We start from the raw sequence: 21031 nt of genomic DNA, 5'->3' as shown, positions 1-21031 counted from the left end.
CCAGTATCAACCCTACCATCCTAAGGTACCCTATGGACTCAACAGACAAAATACACACCCTGTCACTCCAAATTGGCACATAAATCATCATCTGTCTGTAAAAGGTAGTTGTGGTGGGAGATGATATCCTGTACCACATCGAGCATTATGGGGCTGATAGTTGCAGTAATATCACCCAGCTTGTCACTGGCAAGCAGCATCCACGTCTGAGCAGGAGAAGCCATTTTAATCAGAAATGAACCACTTTGCATTTTTTAAATCGCTGCTACTCTCCGAACCTGTCCTCAAAGTGTTCAACAAAGAGTAATGGCTTTGTGGCAAAAAAGGAATCCCCCACTTCGAATGGGAGCTCTCTCCATGGGCACCACCCAGCCATAGCAATGTTTACATGGCTGGAAAGCCTTTGCTTGGAGAACTCATGCCCCAGCCATGACAGGCATGTCATATGTGGGTAGTTTGCAGCAAATACATCAATAGTGAGATCCCCGCATGATCATGGGGCTATCATGTTGCAGGTGCTTGACGAGCCGCCGCCCCCCCCCCCCCCCCTCCCACAACGAGATGACTATCATGTTGGGTTTTGGGTGTATTACTTTTACCGAAAAGCTCAGCAGACGCCACCAAGGGGGAGCTGCACCAGATGCAAAAATCATCAACGTACAATGCTAGGGTAACCAGAGGCCCAACAGAGGTCACAAGCCCATTTATGGCAATGAGGAAGAGTGTGACACTTAGCATAGAACCCTGTGGGATACCATTCTCCCGAATCTGAGGGGTGCTGAGTGAAATGCCAACTTGAACCCAGAAGAGCCAGTAAGATAAAAACACACAGATAAAAATCAGAAGGGTACCACGGAAGCCCCAGTCATGGAGTGTAACTAAAATTCGATGGTGCCAAGCCATAACATACACCTTATGTAGGTCAAAGAAAACTGCGACAAGGTGCCAGCAGTGAGTAAAAGCTGATTCCAATCGGAGTACATGGTCAGTTGGAGATCGCCCTGCCCAGAAGCCACTCTGATACGGTGACAAAAAGCCCCAAGATTCGAGTACCCAACATAATCTGGAGTTGAACATCCTTTCGAGCAGTTTACAAAGTACAATCATTAGGCTAATGGGGAGATAGCTGTCTAGAGACGTTGGTTTTTTCCTGGGCTTAAGGACGGGTATAACTATACTGTCGCGCCATTGTGACGGAAATGCACCAGTGAACCAGATGTGATTGAAGACCCTGAGGAGCTGTTGCCTCTGGGGAACGTCCAAGTGTTGAATCATCTGACTGTGAATGGAATCTGGCCCTGTGACTGTGCCTCATGAAGAGCTAAGAGCCTGCACCAATTCCCTTTCAGCAAAAAGGTGCGTGGTGCGGGATGAAATGGAGGGGGGGAGGAGGGGGGGGGGGGGGGATCTGTTCAACTCTGTTTTTCTATTGGAGAAAGGTAGGAGGGTAGGAAGCAGACAACAATGCCATCACAAAGTGTGTTGCAAAGTGTTCCACGAGGACCAATGGATCAGTGCACAGAGCTACTTGGAGGTTCAGACCCTGGACAGTTGCTGGCATCTCAGAAAGCTACGGAGCTTTGACCAAACCTGCGACAAAGAGGCATACGCCCCCAGGGAGGAAACATAGTGCTCCCAGCATTCCTTTTTACTCTGCTTAATAAGGTAACCAGCCTTAGCTCGGAGACGCTTAAAATTGAAGAGGAGTGTCGCTTAAATTGCTGCAGTGCCCGTCGGCAGTCCTGGACAGCAACTGTGACGTCCTTGGTCCACCATGGTACCGGCCAATGAAGAGGGGGCCCTGTGGATAGGGGGACAGCTGTGCCAGCAGCATGAAGAAAAGAGCACAGATGCCTTGCACGACTACATCAATGGAATTCGAGGGAACGATAGGGTCACTGAAAGTGGTCACAAAGGTCACCATGGGAAGACTAATGTGGGGAAGCCACAAGGACAGGGGAGGAGATCGTGAGATTGATAGCAGAGAAGGTGCCATGAGCGGCACTGAAGTGGGTAGGGGAACCATCATTGAGGAGACACGAATCCAAGTACGTGATACGTTGGTCGATTCGGATACCCCAACCTGTTGAAGTGACAATTCCCCACAGTGGATGGTGGGCATTGAAATCCCCAAGGACGAGAAACGGGTGCAGGAGTTGCTGGATTAAGGTAGATAGTGCAACATAAGCAAGTGGCCGACCTGGAAGGAGGTAGGCATTGCAAAGGGAGATTGCTGGAGTCGTTTGCACTCTAACCGCTTTCACTTCCAAGGTGGTACGTAGGGGGATCCAGTCACTAAGGACATCGGAGCGAACCAAAGTACAGACCCCACCAGATGCTATACCAGGGCCACCATGATTCTGACAGAACGCCTGATAACCAGTGAAAGTTGGAGAGTGGTCATCACAGAAATGAGTTTCTTGGAGAACAAGACAGAACGCAGAATAAGAGGAGACAAGATGTTGCATTTCCAGTAGGTGACGATAGTATCCGTTGCAGTTCCACTGGATGATCATGTCTCATGGGTCCAAAGTAAGCATGAAGGAGCCGAGGAGGAGGTCAGGTCACTTTGTCAGTAGTTGTCACCGACAAGGATAGGGTGCCATCCATAAATAAGATGTCAGGCTCAGGTTGCAAGAGGGGAGTTGGCACCTCCGGAGGCACCTTTTTGTGGGATTTATGTTTCTTCTTCTTCTCTTTCTGAGGTGGAGGAGGGCAGGACACAGGGGAGAGTACAGATGTCTGGAAGATCAGGGACTGAAAAAGAGCGGGTGACCTTGTGGCGCACAGATGGTACACCTCGTGGCCAAGTGGTGGTGAGTCTTCTGGCCTGAGAGACGCAGGGGAGAGAGGGTTCCTGGGAGGGAGCCCGATCACCGGCAGATGCCAAAGAAGGGGGACACTTCTTCGGCCGGGGAGGGGGAGTGATTCCCTCACAGGAGATCTACATCTACATCTACATTTATACTCCGCAAGCCAACCAATGGTGTGTGGCGGAGGGCACTTTATGTGCCACTGTCATTACCTCCCTTTCCTGTTCCAGTCACGTATGGTTCGCGGGAAGAACGACTGTCTGAAAGCCTCCGTGCGCACTCTAATCTCTCTAATTTTACAATCGTGATCTCCTCAGGAGGTATAAGTAGGGGGAAGCAATATATTCGATACCTCATCCAGAAACGCACCCTCTCGAAACCTGGCGAGCAAGCTACACCGCGATGCAGAGCGCCTCTCTTGCAGAGTCTGCCACTTGAGTTTGTTAAACATCTCCGTAACGCTACCACGGTTACCAAATAACCCTGTGACAAAACGCGCCGCTCTTCTTTGGACCTTCTCTATCTCCTCCGTCAACCCGATCTGGTACAGATCCCACACTGATGAGCAATACTCAAGTATAGGTCGAATGAGTGCTTTGTAAGCCACCTCCTTTGTTGATGGACTACATTTTCTAAGGACTCTCCCAATGAATCTCAACCTGGCACCCGCCTTACCAACAATTAATTTTATATGATCATTCCACTTCAAATCGTTCCCCACGCATACTCCCAGATATTTTACAGAAGTAGCTGCTACCAGTGTTTGTTCCGCTACCATATAATCAAACAATAAAGGATCCTTCTTTCTATGTATTCGCAATACATTACATTTGTCTATGTTAAGGGTCAGTTGCCACTCCCTGCACCAAGTGCCTATCCGCTGCAGATCTTCCTGCATTTCGCTACAATTTTCTAATGCTGCAACTTCTTTGTATACCACAGCATCATCCGCAAAAAACCGCATGGAACTTCCAACACTATCTACTAGGTCATTTATAAATATTGTGAAAAGCAATGGTCCCATAACACTCCCCTGTGGCACGCCAGAGGTAACTTTAACGTCTGTAGACGTCTCTCCATTGATAACAACATGCTGTGTTCTGTTTGCTAAAAACTCTTCAATCCAGCCACACAGCTGGTCTGATATTCCGTAGGCTCTTACTTTGTTTATCAGGCGACAGTGCGGAACTGTATCGAACGCCTTCCGGATGTCAAGAAAAGTGAGGTGGAGGGGAGAGTGGGTCGGGGCTGGGATAAGGATGAGGCAGGAGGAGGAGGAGGAGCAGGAGGAGGAAAGGAAGTAAGAGAGGCAAAAGTTGAAGATAGTGACACTGGATGGAGTCTCTCATACTTCTGACGAGCCTCAGAGTAAGACAAGCGATCCAGGGACTTTTACTCTTGTATCTTCTTTCTCTCTTGTAGGCCGGGCAATCCGGCAAGCGAGGGGAGTGGTGGTCAGCACAGTTGGTACACACAGGCGGCAGAACACAAGGGCTTCCCTCATGGACTGGGTGGCCACAGTCATCACACAAAGGGTCCATCGTACAGCGGGAAGACATATGCCCAAAACGTAAGCACCGAAAGCAATGCATAGGTGGAGAGATGTACGGCTTCACGTCACATCTGTAGCAGATAACCTTGACCTTCTCTGAGAGGGTATCCCCCTCAAAAGCCAGAATGAAGTCGCCAGTATCAGTGCGGTTCTCATTGCGACCCTTCTGCACACATCGAACAAAATGAACCCCACGCTGCTCCAGATCAGCCCAGAGTTCCTCATCACAATGAGGTCCCTATGAAAAATGACACCCTGGACTGCATTCAGAAGTTGGTGAGGGGTGATAGACACTGGGACATTGCCAAGGCGATCACAGGCACGAAGAGCTGCGCATTGGATGGCAGAAGAAGCTTTGATCAACAGGGAGCCTGACCGCATCTTACTAACAGACTCCACTTCACCAAACTTGTCCTCGATATTTTCCAAGAAAAACAATGGCTTTGTGGTGGAGAAAGTGTCCCCATCCATCCTAATACAGACGAGGTAACAGGGAAAGGGTTTCAGCCCAAGATGGTGAGCCTGCCCCTCCTCCCATGGGGCAGCCAGGGAAGGGAAGGCTGCCAGGTACTACGAGGAAGCATTTAAGGATCCTTCACTATTCGAAGAGATGGCCATGTGAGAACGGACAGATTTTTGCAGCTTGATACACTTCATGCGCCAAGCATCCGCCCTGATACCACCCACTCTGACTAGGGGCTCTCCCCATCGGTGCCACCCAGCCACAGCAAGGGCTGTCTGGCACGGCAGCCGTTGCCGCGAGTTCTGATGCTCCAAGAAGACAAGCAACCACTCCTTGGCATACACGGGGAGGGAACAGCTCATGTATCAGTAGTATGATCCCTGTGTTGTCAGGGGGCTCAGCCATATGGGTACATAACAGCCCCAACACACGGACTGGCTACACGTGCTGGTAAACTAGCAGGGTGGAAGGGGGCTACCGTGGGGAAGCGAGGGGAGGGGGGAGAGGAATCCACACTGTAGATACAGCAATCATGAGAAATTAGAGCAGACAAGGTATAAGCTCTCTGCCCTGAAGCAGTTCAGCATCAAGGATTTATTTCAACGTAGATTAGAAAATGAACTCAAAGCGATTCCAGAAGATGACAATATTAAAAGAGCACTTACAAAACCTTCTCTAGAGGTACTATGGACTGAGAGTGAGTGTCTAGGTAAATAGGATCCTCCATGGATGTCTGATGACCTGAAGATGTTGATTAGTGAAAAGAAAAATCTCTACAAAAAATGGTTATCACTTAAATCACTACAGGACAGGCAAAACTGCCAGACAACAAATTACAAATTAAGAAACAGAATTAAATTAGAAAAGAACAAGATGTGGGAACAGAAATGTATTGAAATTGAGAGTCTAATAGGTGGATCAGAAACAACAGAAGTATGGAGGACAATTACCAGTATGAAGAAAACACAAGTAAACAAAGCAGTAGACAACCTAATTCCCTTAAAGGAATGGAAAAAGCACTTTGCAGACCTTTTAACTGAAGATAGGCCATATTACATGCAAAGGAATGAAGAGAAGATGGAAGTAACTGATCATAATATAAACATTACAATAGAGGAAGTGAATTGTGCATTAATTAAAATGAAGAACGGCCGATCACCTGGTCCAGGAAACATTCCCGTTGAATTATTGAAGGCTGGAGGAAGATATCTGAAGAAACAAATAACCTGTCTGACAAACAACTGTTGTGAAAGGACTGAAATTCCCTCAGAATGTAAAAAGTCATATATGGTTTCTGTTTTCAAGAAAGGGAACAGAAAAGACACAAACTGCTACAGAGGCATTACTGTCAACTGTACAATGAGCCGCTTATTTGGCAAGATAATGTTTGAAGAAATTAGACAAAATGTTGACCACCGTATTGGGGAAGACCGGAGTGGGTTTAGGCAGAACAGATCATGTACAGATGGCCTATTTATTTTACAACAACTAACGGAGAAATTTATAGCAGTAGGGAAGGAGCTACACATTGTCTTTGTAGATTTAGCAAAAGCTTATGATAGTCTCTAGATCTTAGCTGTGGGAAGCTATGAAAGATATAGGTATGGATGATCACCTAGTACAAATTATTATTGCAATGTACAGAGATAATGTGGTACAGATTAAACAAGGTTCGAAGTTATGAGAACCTATTAATGTCACTAAAGGTTTGCGACAAGGTTGCAGTATGTCACCCATCTTGTTCAACTTATATGTAGAAGTGGCTCTCCGAAATTGGACGAACAGCTGCAGAGGAATTGGAATCACTGTCAACACTGTACAGATATTTTCATTAAGTTTTGCTGATGATCAAGCTATTATAGCACAAGATGATTATGACCTTGAGTTCATGATAAGATGATTATATCAGGTATACAACAGATGGGGACTACAAATGAGTCTAACAAAAACAGAGTATCTGGTGGTGAATAGTGATGCTAAATTTGAAGTAAACATGAAGGACAAAGCAGTTATAAGATACGTAGAGAAATTTAAATATCTCGGGACTCATATTGATAAAAACGTATTGGGCCATACAGAAGCAAAATACAGAATACAGCAAAGCAGAAAAGTGTTAGGGTGTATGAATTCTTTTTGGTGGGATAAGAATACTTCCAACAGCAATAAGAAAAGAGTAGGTAAGATAATGTTTGAATCAGTGCTATGCTATAGATTAGGGATCTTAAATGCGGATCTCAAAAGAAGACTAATAGTTGTGGAAATAGATTATTTGAGTAGGAGTGCCAGAATAACAAGAATTGAAAGGAAAACTAATGACGAAGTAAGGCAAATGATACAGTGATAGATAAAATTGAAAGAAAATGATTAAAATGGTATGGGCATATGATGAGAATGCCAGATCATCGGTGGCCAAAGAAGGTTTATGAATGGAAACCACCTGGTAGGCATAACCACGGAAGACCACTACGTTCTTGGACAGACCACATAAATGGAGTAATGGAACATCGCAGCATCGACAAGGGAGACGCACTGGATAGAGAGACTTGGTGGAGGATAAAAGGAAATACAACAATATGTTGTTATTAATTAATCTTTGTATTGATTGATCCTGTAATCATAATAATAACAATAACAGATACATTAACATAAATATTTACAATGAAGGTATGGAAATTTAATTACATTAATGAGAATTATTTAATTTCTGGAATGTAAAAAAAAAAAAAAAAAAAAAAAAAAAAAAAAAAAAAAAAAAAAAAAAAAAAAAAAAAAAAAAAAAAAAAAAATTATGCAAATCCTCTTGGATTAAAGGAAGCCACTCACCGAAAAGCTGAAGCATTGAATTGTCGATAGGCACGAGATAAAACTTGCTAGATTTCGGAGTTATTGTTAGACAAGCTAAATTAAAAGAAAAACACACACAGTGCTGGCTGGATTAAGAGTTCGAATGCTTTCTTTCTTGGCATGTGGACTGGATGTGATGGGGGAAGTGTTGGTTGGGATGGGTAAAGGGAGAGGCAGGCGGGAGGCAGTGATAGGGACTAGGGGTGGGCAGCTAGTGGCTTAGAAGAAGGCAGTCGACTTGCCAGCTAGGAGTACAGGATGGAGGGGTGTCAGGTATACGGGCTATGCACATAATGCACGATTGTACGGATCGGTGGGGAGCAGTGCACACTGAAAGTAATGTGGGGATGTGAACTGTGAGTGAGTGACAGGATGGAGGGGGGAATTGTGAGCGGAGGGTGCAGGGACATGGGACACCTAAGATTGAGACCTGAACAATTAGGGTAGCAGTGAATGTGTCATAAGAATAACGCCCATCTGCATAGTTCAGAGAAGTTGGTGGTGGAGGGAAGGATCTAGATGGCACAGGTTGTGAAGCATCCATTGAAACTGAGCTCGATGTGCTCAGCTCCATGTTGTCGTCAACTTTGTTCTTGACAACAGTTTGACAGTGGCTGCTCATCCTGGTGGACAGCTGGTTGGTAGTCATACCAACACAAAAACCTGTGCAGTGTTTGTAGCAAAGCCCATCCTCTAATGGGGCAGGATAAGTCTGTGACAGCATGTGCCACTCCACATTGGTCCATAAAATTGTGTGCTTTATGCCTAAACCCATATACCTGTCACCCAACACTCCCATATTCCTAACCAGCAAAATGACTGCCTCCCTACGATCCACTAGCCACCCACCCCCATTACTTTTCCCTGTCTCAAATCTGCCTATTCCTCCACCAACCCAACCGACACTATTGCCACAACATCCAGTCCATCTGCTGAGGAACAAAACAATGGCACTGTTAGTTCAGCACGCACCATGCAGGGGCAGAGGCACATGTGCGCACATTTGTGTGTGTGTGTGTGTGTGTGTGTGTGTGTGTGTGTGTGTGTGCGCGCGCTCACTCTCCTTTAATCCAAAAGCATTTACACTCTACAAAAACTTTCCTACAACATTTATAAACAACTATGTGTTGTTTGTAGGGTATAGTTTGAGAATGGACACTGTAGTCTGAAACTAGTCATCACAAACAAAAATTTTTGAATGCGACTGTGATAGAAACTGGGAAAATTTAAATTTAGTAATCCAAATTGTTGGTCCTCACTCCTACATTATGTTGGAACTTCACAAATACGTGACTTGTCAGCTTTGCAGGACACTCATGCCTACACAATGAACAAACTGTATTTTACAAGAACTTGTGCCAGAATTAATTTAATCGTTAGTGTTCACAGTACAATGTCACACCAGTGTATGTAAGAGTTAATATACATAACAGATCATGAAATGCAGTAAACGTAAATCGCAAAGCTGAGGTACATTGGACAAAATATGAGATAATGGAGACATATGGACTCACAGACATGCTTACTCATTGTATATATCAGCTGCCGTTGAGACTGCTTACTATTATGATCTTTTTATGGTTTTGGATTTTAGCAAAAAGGTGGCTGATGTTGTTACTTTAAATAAGAAGTCACACAGGAAATGTGACTGTGAAGTTAAACTTTTATGTACGAAAAATTATGTTGAAAAATGTACTGATATGAATGGTACAAACTCACAGCTTTGCTGATAAGGTTGTAAATCCAACTAACACAGAATTTTCAGATGAGGAAACAGCATTACTGAACAAAGGTTTAAAATATATTCCTGCAGTTCCAGTATCTAGTAACAATGTAGCGGACATACTGGCTGAAGTCAAAACTGATTGTACACAATAAAACTGAATAGCATACAAGAAGCCAGGGTTGCTGCTAAGACAGAAACATCACTTTTTAATGAAACAATGGAAGAGGGGATGTCAGTAATGAAAACAGAGACTTAAGATTTATTGCCAGCGTTAACAGAAAGTTACAGGAAAATGAAAATTTGATGATGAAAGCAGATAAAGGAAATAGTTTGGTTGTAACACAGGGAAGGGAAAACAGGAAGAACGTTTTGCAGTTTTTTTAGTGAAAAATGACATAAATGAATTGATATGGATCCAACAATTTTTTTTTCAGACCACTCTGAAAAAGAAAACTGAAAATACTCTTACAAAAAATCTAGACTTAAAGACATGAACCTCAAGTTGAGACCTTTTAATGCATCAATTAAAATTCACAAAGAAAACAAAAGCATGCACATAATTGTAAATGGGAGGAATGCTCCTATGGCATATCTGAACAGCCTCTCGTTAAAAAAAAAACTAAATTCTGCATATATATTTCCTGTTAACTATGATGTGTCAAGCAGTGTAGTTCTTGTGAATGAAATTAAAGAAATTTCAGTCACTGATAACATTATATCTTTGAACATAATGAAATTATACATGACTGTGCCGAATGTCGATACTTGAAAAATTATTTTGGATAATCCGATACACAACAACATAATGGGAAAGGGTGACATGTTTTGTTTTTACAAAATTTTTAAAACTTTGTTTAAATTTTAACTACTTTCAATCTCATGGTAAAGTTTAGCAGCAAAAGAAGGATTTGCAATGGGCAGTCGCCTATCAGAGCTACTTGCAGAGAATTTCAACAAATAACTTATAAACATGTGTGTTCATAAGTACCCCTGTGTTGACACAGAAACCATTGTTTATGAACATAGTGTTGATAATATGTTTATGAGAATCATGGGAGGAGAAAGAGATTTAGCAACCCTCAATCTGTATTGAATCAACAACAATGCAATATAAAGCATACACTAGTGAAGGAAGCAGATAAAATGATAAATTTCTTGGATTAAATGGTCACTACAAATGAGATAAAGTAGTTTTTTCCATCTTCTGTAAACAAAGCAGTCAGATGTGGCAATAAGGGCAGATTTCAGTCATCCTTCCCAGCACAGAAAAATCATTCTTCCGTGCAGTGGTAGCACACTGCTGTAAATTACCACTTGAAAAAGCAGAGGTATAGCGAGAATTTAGTAAAGTAAAACAGCTGGCAGGAGCTAATGGTTAGAGATGTAAAATATTTACACAGATTCTTCAAAAACTCAAACATACCATCAACAAAACAGAAAAATTTTTTACTCGGCAGTACCACAGTCTGCTTATCAATAAATTACCACCTGCCCTTCCTAACAATTTCAAGTAGCTTTTCACACATTTGGGATACAGGTTTAAACATAATATTAGTAAAAAGAATAAAATAAATAATTTTAAAAAATATGATGCATCAGATATATACAAACTGAAATGTTGTTCACGTGATTGGTTCAGTTCTACAGTGGCCAAACAGGGAATAACTTCTGTGACAATGTTTAGAGAGCATTGGCCCTGACAACAGAACTGCTTTTAAAAACAAGCACAAACAATCTTGACCGAAAAAAACTGAAACTAGTTACCACAAAATAAAAGCTATTTTGCAGTTGAGACTGTTTGTGTTCATTTATAAAGCACTTTTCGCCAGACAGCTGTTATCTGCGAGCAATGTTCTAAAAATTAACTGCTTCTCATCAGCACCTACGCAACACGAATCATGTTGTCGACAGCATCGAAAGTTCTATGAAAATACTACATATAGCTCACAAAGAACTGAAGCATGATATTCTTGAGGATTTAGTAATTTATAAAAATAAAGTTAAGGAAACTGATAAAATAATAAATGAGCGGTCAGAGTTTAAATATAATAGTTATTTTCCCCTTTTCAAAAAAGAAATTTAACCTAATCTACATTTTTATGAATGCACGTGATTTACTTACGGTGAACTATTACCCTGGTATACAGGAAGTACACTGTGCATTTTTATATCATAATTTTTATAGCACTCTAAGTTTTGAATACAGTAATTTTTAAATAGGAAAAAACAAATCAGTTATCCTTCCCACAAGAGTAATGTATCATTAGCAAGGTGTATTGCAATGCATCAGTTATCCATGATTGATCATGTGCAGAATTGCATTTGCTATTTTATATTTTTCAAATTAGGGTTTGACCACAGCTTATAGCTACTCTGAATGTTGGATCACACCTTATAATGGCATTGTAATGTTACTGCTTCCTGACTTTGGACAGTTTTATTGGTACAGTAACTACTGAATGGAGTGTAACACCATGAAATCTGAACTTGTATTTGATTCACCAGATGATTACCACTGTAGAAGTATGAAGCATGTAAAGCTTTATAGCACGTAACAATGTCGTACTGCCGCTAGCGATTTCTCAAGTTCAGTTCGACATGATCATAACATGGGTCTACAATATAACACAGGCAGTTGGAGAGAGCTACCATTTCTGGTCTTTGTGGCATTACTGGATCATGCAGAAGCAATACTTTTTTATATACATATAAGAATACCAGTTATGGTTATGGCGTATAAGTGCACTTGTGGAAATGTATGTTAATGTTTACAAGAAAAGTAGTAGTAGTAGTTGTTGTTGTTGTTGTTGTTATTGTGGTCTTCAGTCCTGAGACTGGTTTGATGCAGCTCTCCACGCTACTCTATCCTGTGCAAGCTTCATCATCTCCCAGTACCTACTGCAACCTACATCCTTCTGAATCTGCTTAGTGTATTCATCTCTTGGTCTCCCTCTACGATTTTTACCCTCCACGCTGCCCTCCAATACTAAATTTGTGATTCCTTGATGCCTCAGAACATGTCCTACCAACCGATCCCTTCTTCTAGTCAAGTTGTGCCACAAACTCCTCTTCTCCCCAATCCTATTCAGTACCTCCTCATTAGTTATGTGATCTACCCATCTAATCTTCAGCATTCTTCTGTAGCACCACATTTCGAAAGCTTCTATTCTCTTCTAGTCCAAACTAGGTATCGTCCATGTTTCACTTCCATACATGGCTACACTCCATACATATACTTTCAGAAACGACTTCCTGACACTTAAATCTATACCCGATGTCAACAAATTTTCTTCTTCAGAAACGATTTCCTTGCTATTGCCAGTCTACATTTTATATCCTCTCTACTTCGACCATCATCAGTTATTTTGCTCCCCAAATAGCAAAACTCCTTTACTACTTTAAGTGTCTCATTTCCTAATCTAATTCCCTCAGCATCACCTGACTTAATTCGACTACATTCCATTATCCTCATTTTGCTTTTGTTGATGTTCATCTTATATCCTCCTTTCACGACACTGTCCATTCCTTTCAACTGCTCTTCCAGGTCCTTTGCTGTCTCTGGCAGAATTACAATGTCATCGGCGAACCTTAAAGTTTTCATTTCTTCTCCATGGATTTTAATACCTACTCCGAATTTTTCTTTTGTTTCCTTTACTGCTTGCTCAATATACAGATTTAATAACATCGGGGAGAGGCTACACCCCTGTCTCACTCCCTTACCAACCACTGCTTCCCTTTCATACCCCTCGACTCTTATAACTGCCATCTGGTTTCTGTATAAATTGTAACTAGCCTTTCGCTCCCTTATTTTACTCCTGCCACCCTCAGAATTTGAAAGAGTGTATTCCAGTCAACATTGTCAAAAGCTTTCTCTAAGTCTACAAATGCTAGAAACGTAGGTTTGCCTTTTCTTAATCTAGCTTCTAAAATAAGTCGTAGGGTCAGTATTGCCTCACGTGTCCCCATATTTCTACGGAATCCAAACTGATCTCCCGCGAGGTCGGCTTCTACCAGTTTTTTTCCATTCGTCTGTAAAGAATTCGTGTTAGTATTTTGCAGCCGTGACTTATTAAACTGATAGTTCGGTAATTTTCACATCTGTCAACGTCTGCTTTCTTTGGGATTGGAATTATTATATGAAAAGTATGTAATGTTAATTACATTAATGAGAGTTGTTTAATTTTCCAGAATATGAAATTTTTAAAATAATTTAAAAAAAATTATACTAACAACTATGTATTGTTTGTAGGCTATGGTTTGAGTATGGACTCTATAGTCTGAAATTAGTGACTAAAAATAAAAATTTTTGAATGCAACTGTGACAGAAATGGGAAAAAAATGAACTTAGTAATCCAAGTAGCTTGGCCTCGCTCCTACATTATGTTGGAACTTCATAAATATTTTTATTTATTTATAAAATGTTTGTATGCACACTCACCTCTGCATTTAAGGTCCCTGGCGCCAGGCCCTGAATATTCAGACAATGAGCTGCCTGAAGCAAAGACGGCAACTGGTTCGGATCCACACTAACCTCTCCCCGATACACAAATTCTAGCAGAGCTTCCAGATCGTGCGCTGTCACTCCAGCAAGCATGACCACAGGATGCTGACAAGGTGTGCTCTATTTTAGAAAAATGATCTTGTCAGATACAAAAGATAAGAATATTATATTTACAGTTTATACAGAGTCAAAAAGTAATAATAAGTTCATGAGTTTCAGATCGAGAGCTTTTATTGGAAGAAACATAAATATACTGTATAGTATGAGTATGAGACAGAACAAGGAGTAACTTACAGTTTGCTGTGAAGAAAGTTAAGAGACTCAGGGGGAACAAAAATTAAATGTGGTTGTAGGGAACAAAGTGTAATTCAAGCATAGAGAGATGTGTTCAATCCATCACTTACAAGGAATCTATTCTCCCTTTAAAACTTTTTCCCTGTCTCTTTTTACATCCATTTTTGTTTGCAACATAACACATAAATCTTTCCTTCTTGACATTCTGGAAGCAACACTTCTGTGTGTGTGTGTGTGTGTGTGTGTGTGTGTGTGTGTGTGTGTGTGTGTGTGTGAGAGAGAGAGAGAGAGAGAGAGAGAGAGAGAGAGAGAGAGAATGCATTTGATACAGGCTAGACCATGTTAAATATTTATGTCACATCCTAAGGTCTGTGGCCCTTTGGCGATGTGAAAAATTTAAGCTTCTAAGTCAATGCAATGAAAAGATACAGTCATATATGTCAAATATTCTGATACTCACAAACTCACTCATCAAAACCTATAGTGTACTTCCCGTTGACTTAGAATCATGAAATATCATATGAAAAAAACTTCTCACAGTATAAGTAAAGGAAAAAAAATAAAAATTATTAATCAGTAATTCTACCACACCAAATATATTTTTTGCCATTTGTCAGCTGTCTGTTAAAGGCCCTTTCTTCTCAGAAATGGGTGAAATATCATGTTGAAACTTATGTCAAATACTAAGCTCTATGGTCTCTTGGCAGTGTAAAAAATTTAAGATTCTAAGTCAATGCAATCAAAAGATAAGGCAATGTATGTCAAATATTTTGATACTCACAAATAGACTCATCAAAACCTATAGATAAGCTACTGATATACTTGTTGGTCCTGGTGGTCTAGCATAAATCGTGTACCTGAAAAACCAGAAGGTTGTGGGATAGAGTCTCAGTCAGACCACAGATTTTTCAATCTTCATTTTAACCTAGCTTTCTTCTCTCAACAATATGAGGAGTTTCCAGAAACAACATGTAGTTTGGATTCAATGTTAAACTGTAGATCCACTTTCCCTGCACTAGGTTAGGGACACACAATATGCAGTTACTGGTGTCCAATAGAAAGACTTGCACTAAGCCACTGAGACACACAAAATTATCATCATCATTATCATCATCATCATCATCATCATTATATACAGGATGTCTCATTTATCTTGACCACCCTAAATAACTGTTTGACTAGATGCAAATTACAAAATGTTTCAAGCAGATGATCTTTAGCCATCAGGGGGACATCAATCAGTATGATTGCCTTTGTTGTAGCTTTGTTTTTTACAAAGATATGAACAGCGGTATGACTTTTTTAAATGGCACCCTGCATTTTTTGTTCGGTAATTCATTTCCTCTCCTAAAGAACTACTCAAAACTGTATCACAGTGTACCATTCACTGAAACACAATGTTATTAATTACATAACACAACAATGACATTGACGCTCCCAGCGCTTAGTGCGGGTACTCGGGGTAATTGAACACATCCACATGCTGACGTTGACAGAAGACAAATGTAAACATAAGTAGAATGCACACCCGTCATTCTGTCAACCATCGTCATTTGAATAGTTGTGCGAGTAGAATGTACACCGACAAAGAGAAGGTAGAAATGCTACTCATCTATGAGGAATATAAGGTAGCAGAACAATAATTGCAATGCTGTTTTCTTATGTACGGGTACATTTAGTACAGTAGTTTAGTCCTTTTAAATACTGTTGCGTAGAGTAGGCATACAGTAAAGGCTGTCCTACCTGTTTCTTTTATTGTTGTTGTTGAAGACAGGCGAAATGCTACGCAGGCAGAGGAACTGTATAGAGAGCGATATCCTGACAAGAACCCACCTTCCCGACAGTTGTTTTGTCATCTTGTTGTGACACTTCAAGAAACGGGAAGTTTCAACCCACGACAACACACGTCATAGCACTCGCACAGACGAAGCTGCCAAAGTTAATGTTCTCGCTTCTGTTGCTATGAATCCACATGTAAGCACACGACACCTTGAACACAAGATTAGCATTCTTAAAACCAGTGTACATAGTATTCTTACATGTCCCCGGTTCCATCCTTACCATGTACACCTACATCAAGAATTGCATGGGAATGATACAACCCGAACTTCTTCTCCAATGTTCTATTTACCGATGAATGTTCCTTCTCAAACAAAGGACAGGTAAATACAAGGAACATGCATTATTGGTCCAGCGACAACTCATGATTGCTTAGACAGGTGGAACATCAGCATCAATGGAGAGTTAACGCCTGGTGTGGGATGCTTGGTACTATAATTATTGGCCCTTATTTCATCAATGGTAGTCTAAAAGGCACAGCGTATGCCAACTTCCTCAGACAAATTCTTCCTCCTCTTCTGGATGAAGTGCCGCTAAGAAGCAGAATGCTTTAATGTGGTATCAACACAATAGATGTCCAGCACTTAATGCCTTGCGTGCACGTCATGCTCTGAACTGAAGTATCGTGCCTGATGGATTGATGGAGGAGGGACAGTTACTTGGCCTCCTAGGTCTCCTGATTTAAATCCTCTTGACTTTTTTCTTTGGGGATGCATTAAAGACGTTGTCTATCATGATATTCCAACAACTCCAGAGGACATGCAGGAACATAACGTGCTTGCTTGTAATTCTCTTCAGCAGGCAACACTGGAAGCAGTAAATAATTCTTTCATTCAACGAGTGCACCAGTATATCGGTGTCCATAGTCACCACTTTGACCACCTTTGAATGTTCTACCTCTGGGAAATGGTAAAGGAAAGTCAAAGTCAATTTTGTGTTACGTTTTTACTTGGTTTTCATTTGTTTTCTGACAACTCCAGCAACTGGATGAGTTTGTGATCCCGGGCTCAAAGTCAATGTTGTGTTAATAACGTTGTGTTTCAGTGAATAGTACACTGTGATACATTTTTGAATATGTCTTTAGGAAAGGAAATGAATTACTGAATAAAAAGTACAGTGTGCCATTTTAAAAAGTCATACCACTGTTCATATCTTTGTACAAAACAAAGCTACAATGAAGGCAGTCATGCTGATTGATGTCCCCCCTGATGGCTAAAGAACATTTGCTTGAAACGTTTTTTAATTTGTATCTGGACAACATTTATTTAAGGTGGTCAAGATAAATGGGACACTCTGCATATTACATAATTAAGATTGTACAGAAACCTGGAGTGTGAATCCTACTCATACTTGTGCAGTTTTTTTTTTCCCTGAAACTCTCACTTTCCGCACAGACATGAAAATCCATACCTTCTCCTGGGCTGTATCTAAATGGCCAGTGTCTGGTGTTATAATGCTCTCAGTCTTCCTCCTGAGTGTCCAGGATGCATAAGTGAGCCAGCTATGTTGCTTCTTCAGTCCAGGTGATGAGGCTTTTCGCTTTGTCATCTTAAATATTGTCGCTGAAAGAGGAACAGTGTTCCATAGTCATTTTGGCCTCATGACCAGGGAGCCTTTAGTGCCTTGGTTCGCTGTTTTGTATGCCAATGTCACAACAGGCAATACTGTATCCTGATCTCTGTGTTTGACATCAATGTATGTCTATAGGATACCTACTAACAGCTTACTGAAGTGTTCTATGACGCCATTCATGTGTCAATGGTAGGCAGCTGTCAACCTGTGGATGATGTTGCTACTTGAAAGTACCTCTGCTACTTGTCTCAACTGAAAAACTTCTGCACGATCAGAGGCCATCATAAGGGGTGCTCCATGCTTCAAAATGGTACCTTTTACAAGGAACTTTGTAATTACTGGAGCTTCGACAGTTAGCACAGCTTTGGCGACAGGGTAGTCAATGCAGACTATTATCCGTTGATTCCTGTTTGCCAACTTTGGGAAACTCCCAAAGACGCCGATTCCAGTTCTGTGGAATGGCACCACTGCAGGTGGAATTGGTTCCACGTGCCCCGAGGTAATTCTAATATATGTTTCCATCACTGACATTCCTTACTGTGGTTCACATAGTGTCTTACCAGATAGGTAGAGATCTGTACAGTGATACCAATGTCTGATTCTGTCTAGATTCTTCAAAAATCCCAGGTGACCAAATGTTGGGGCATCATGGAAATACTTCAGGATAACTGGCCACATATGAGTTGGGATGATGAACAACCATTACCATCCCACTGGAACACAGTTACTCCTATATGATGCTCCATTTACTAGTTGAAATTTTCCTGTTTCTCCTCCTTCAAGGCTTCTATGGTTTTCAGCAGTGTTTTATCTTCCCTCTGTTCAGTAGCAATGTAATTTAATGTGGTGAAGACCCAGATTTCATCCATGATGCTAGGTTCCACTAAATGATTCCCTGAAAGGCAGTCAGTGTGCTGAGTTTCCATCCACTTTTGTTTATCACTGTGATGTTTTGCTCCTGAAGCCTCAGTGTCCATTCAACAGTTGTCTCAATGGATCCTTCAGGCTAGTCAGCTAGCAGAGAGAATGGTGGTCCATCACAACAATGAATACTTTGCCAAATAAATATAGTCATAACATGTTGATGGCCCAAATAATTGCAAGACATTCTTTCTCGGTTGTAGTTCAGTTCATCTCAGATTCGGAGAGTACTCTGAAAGAATTAGTTATTACCTTTTTAGCACCTTTCTGACTCTGCACTAGAACTGCATCTACCCCATAACTGCTAGTGTGGGCGGAAGTTCTGTCCTATATTTCTTGTCATACAATGCTAGGACTGGAGAAGATTTCAGTGTTGTCTTAAGAACAAGAAAGGATCCATATTGCAATGACTTACAGGAAAATTTGACATCCTCTGCAGTATTTCTTGCAAGAGACATGCCTCAGTACAGAATTCCTTTATGAATTGCCAGTAGTATGAGCACATCCTGAGAAAACTTCTCACATCATGAATGTGATAAGGAACTAGAAAATCTGTGACCGCTCTTATTTTCTGTGGATCAGGATGGACTCCATCACCAATCACTAGATGCCCTAAGTTCTTTACTTTTTTGGTAACAAAAAGATGCTTTTTCATATTCATACAGAGTCCTCCTGTCCAAAATCAGTTCAACACTGTTGTCAGGTGGCCTAGATGTTCTTCAAACACCTTCAAAGAAATGACAATGTCATCTAGACAGTGAAAACACATCATCTATTTAAGGTGTCGAACGAGGTTGTTCAAAGGTGGTCGGAGCATTGTGCACGCCAAATGGCATAACTTTAAAACCAAAGAGGCCATTAGTAGTTTTGAAGGTGTCTCTTCCTCATCAACTTCGATTTGCCAGTAGCCTTTCCATGGCTGAGAAATAAGTTGGTCCTTTCAAGCAGTCTACGCAGTTCTCTCTGTGTGGCACTGGGCAGACACCTTTCTTTACAATTTGGTCCACTTGATGGTAGTCGACACAGAAAAGCCATGTGCCATTCTTCTTCTTCAGAAGGCCCGTAAGGACAGGACCGACCAACGACTCTCTGAAGATTCAGTGATGTCATCTTGCAGCATCTTCTCCATTTCCTCCATCATTCAGCCGGCGACATTCTATGTGAGAACTCGCTAAATGGTGGATGATCACCAATGTTGATACAGTGTTTTACAATGGGCTGCTTTGTCTGTCTTTTCTCCAACCCAGATCTGAAAGCATCCAACAATTGACACAAAACAAATATCACTCACTGACATTCCACGCACACCTTTACAGATGAGTAGTGGCTGTTCACGACAATTAGTGATCCAAAGTCATCCTTGACAAACTACAATGCTTATGATTGGTGCTGACATGTCAGTTTCTTTTGTGAGCCAGAGTAGCTTCAGTTGACAAAAGCTCACAGTTTAACTGAGCATCTCAACTGATGACTGGAACTCAACTTGTTGATGGCAGCGGGTTAAAAACATCTTCAACAGCAAACAACCAACAACAGCAATATTTGTTGCTTGTGCTTGTGATAATAGCTTAAGCTCTAAGCTTCCACAGTTTATGACTGTTTGTGATACCTGCAAGAAGTCTCATCCACAAACAGCATCATGGCTACATTCTGTTAAAACAACAAACTTTAAGGACTGTCACTGATAGTTATTCTTGTAATATATGTTCCTATACGCTGGACCTATCTGCCATTTGCGACCTTCAGCACAATCGCTTTCACATCACACAACTTATATTCTTTATTTGGCGACGATAATCACTCAACATTAAAGAAAAAGAAGCCCCTGAATCAACTAGTATGGTGGCCTCACCTCAATCGATGGTCAATTCGCATAGTTTTCCTGAAATCGGTGACTAAGAGAGTGGCTGGTATCTCTATGCAGCAATGGGAATGGCCACAGTGTGTTCATAAACGACCCTGTCCCAGGTACAGCAATGAGCTCTGCCCCCCAGGTCAACTATGATCATCTACAGTTGATGATGATTAAGGGCTTAAAAGGACTACGCTACTTGGTTAACGCTCTCCTGATTCACAGAAAAATGAACCAAAAAGATATGAAACAAGAAAAGGAGAATTTTCAGTTCCAGGGTCTGTCACCATGTCATTGAGGTTGAAAGTGTGCATGACAGTATCTTTACCAGAATAATTAAAAGTGACATAAAACCCAGGAGCTAAGAACTGTACCTATCATTCATAAATGCCCAGGATCAGCTAACAGTGACACTCAGTGAGAATATAGGCGATTGTGAGAGGACTACCACAGCTCCACTGAGGGGAGTCCTTTTTACCCATAAGGGACTTGTGGGTAAATCTGGTGTGACTGACACAGTCAGCACAGTACGATTGCATCTTTCCAAGAGGCCTGAAAAAAAGTATGCCGTGCCTTGGTGGCATGACTTGCTTGCATTGATAAGGTTGTGATAGCCTGACATTCCATATCCCAAGTTTTCAAAATGCAGTGTCA

General features: G+C 41.3%; 1 protein-coding gene across 1 annotated transcript in view; it reads right to left on the bottom strand.

Annotated features, from left to right (window-relative positions):
* Positions 1 to 21031, bottom strand: part of LOC126485012 (transcription factor GAGA-like) — a 93180-nt gene that overhangs the window by 51748 nt on the left and 20401 nt on the right. Inside the window, exon 2 of the mRNA XM_050108617.1 lies at positions 13837 to 14019. Within this exon, the coding sequence (XP_049964574.1) occupies positions 13837 to 14019 (183 nt within the window). The remainder of the gene's footprint in view (positions 1 to 13836; positions 14020 to 21031) is intronic.

Source organism: Schistocerca serialis, chromosome 6 (genome assembly GCF_023864345.2).
Source record: "Schistocerca serialis cubense isolate TAMUIC-IGC-003099 chromosome 6, iqSchSeri2.2, whole genome shotgun sequence".
In the NCBI taxonomy this organism is placed as follows: Eukaryota; Metazoa; Arthropoda; class Insecta; order Orthoptera; family Acrididae; genus Schistocerca; species Schistocerca serialis.
Note: the sequence above shows the minus strand (reverse complement) of the source record. Positions and strands in the feature narration are given on the sequence as shown.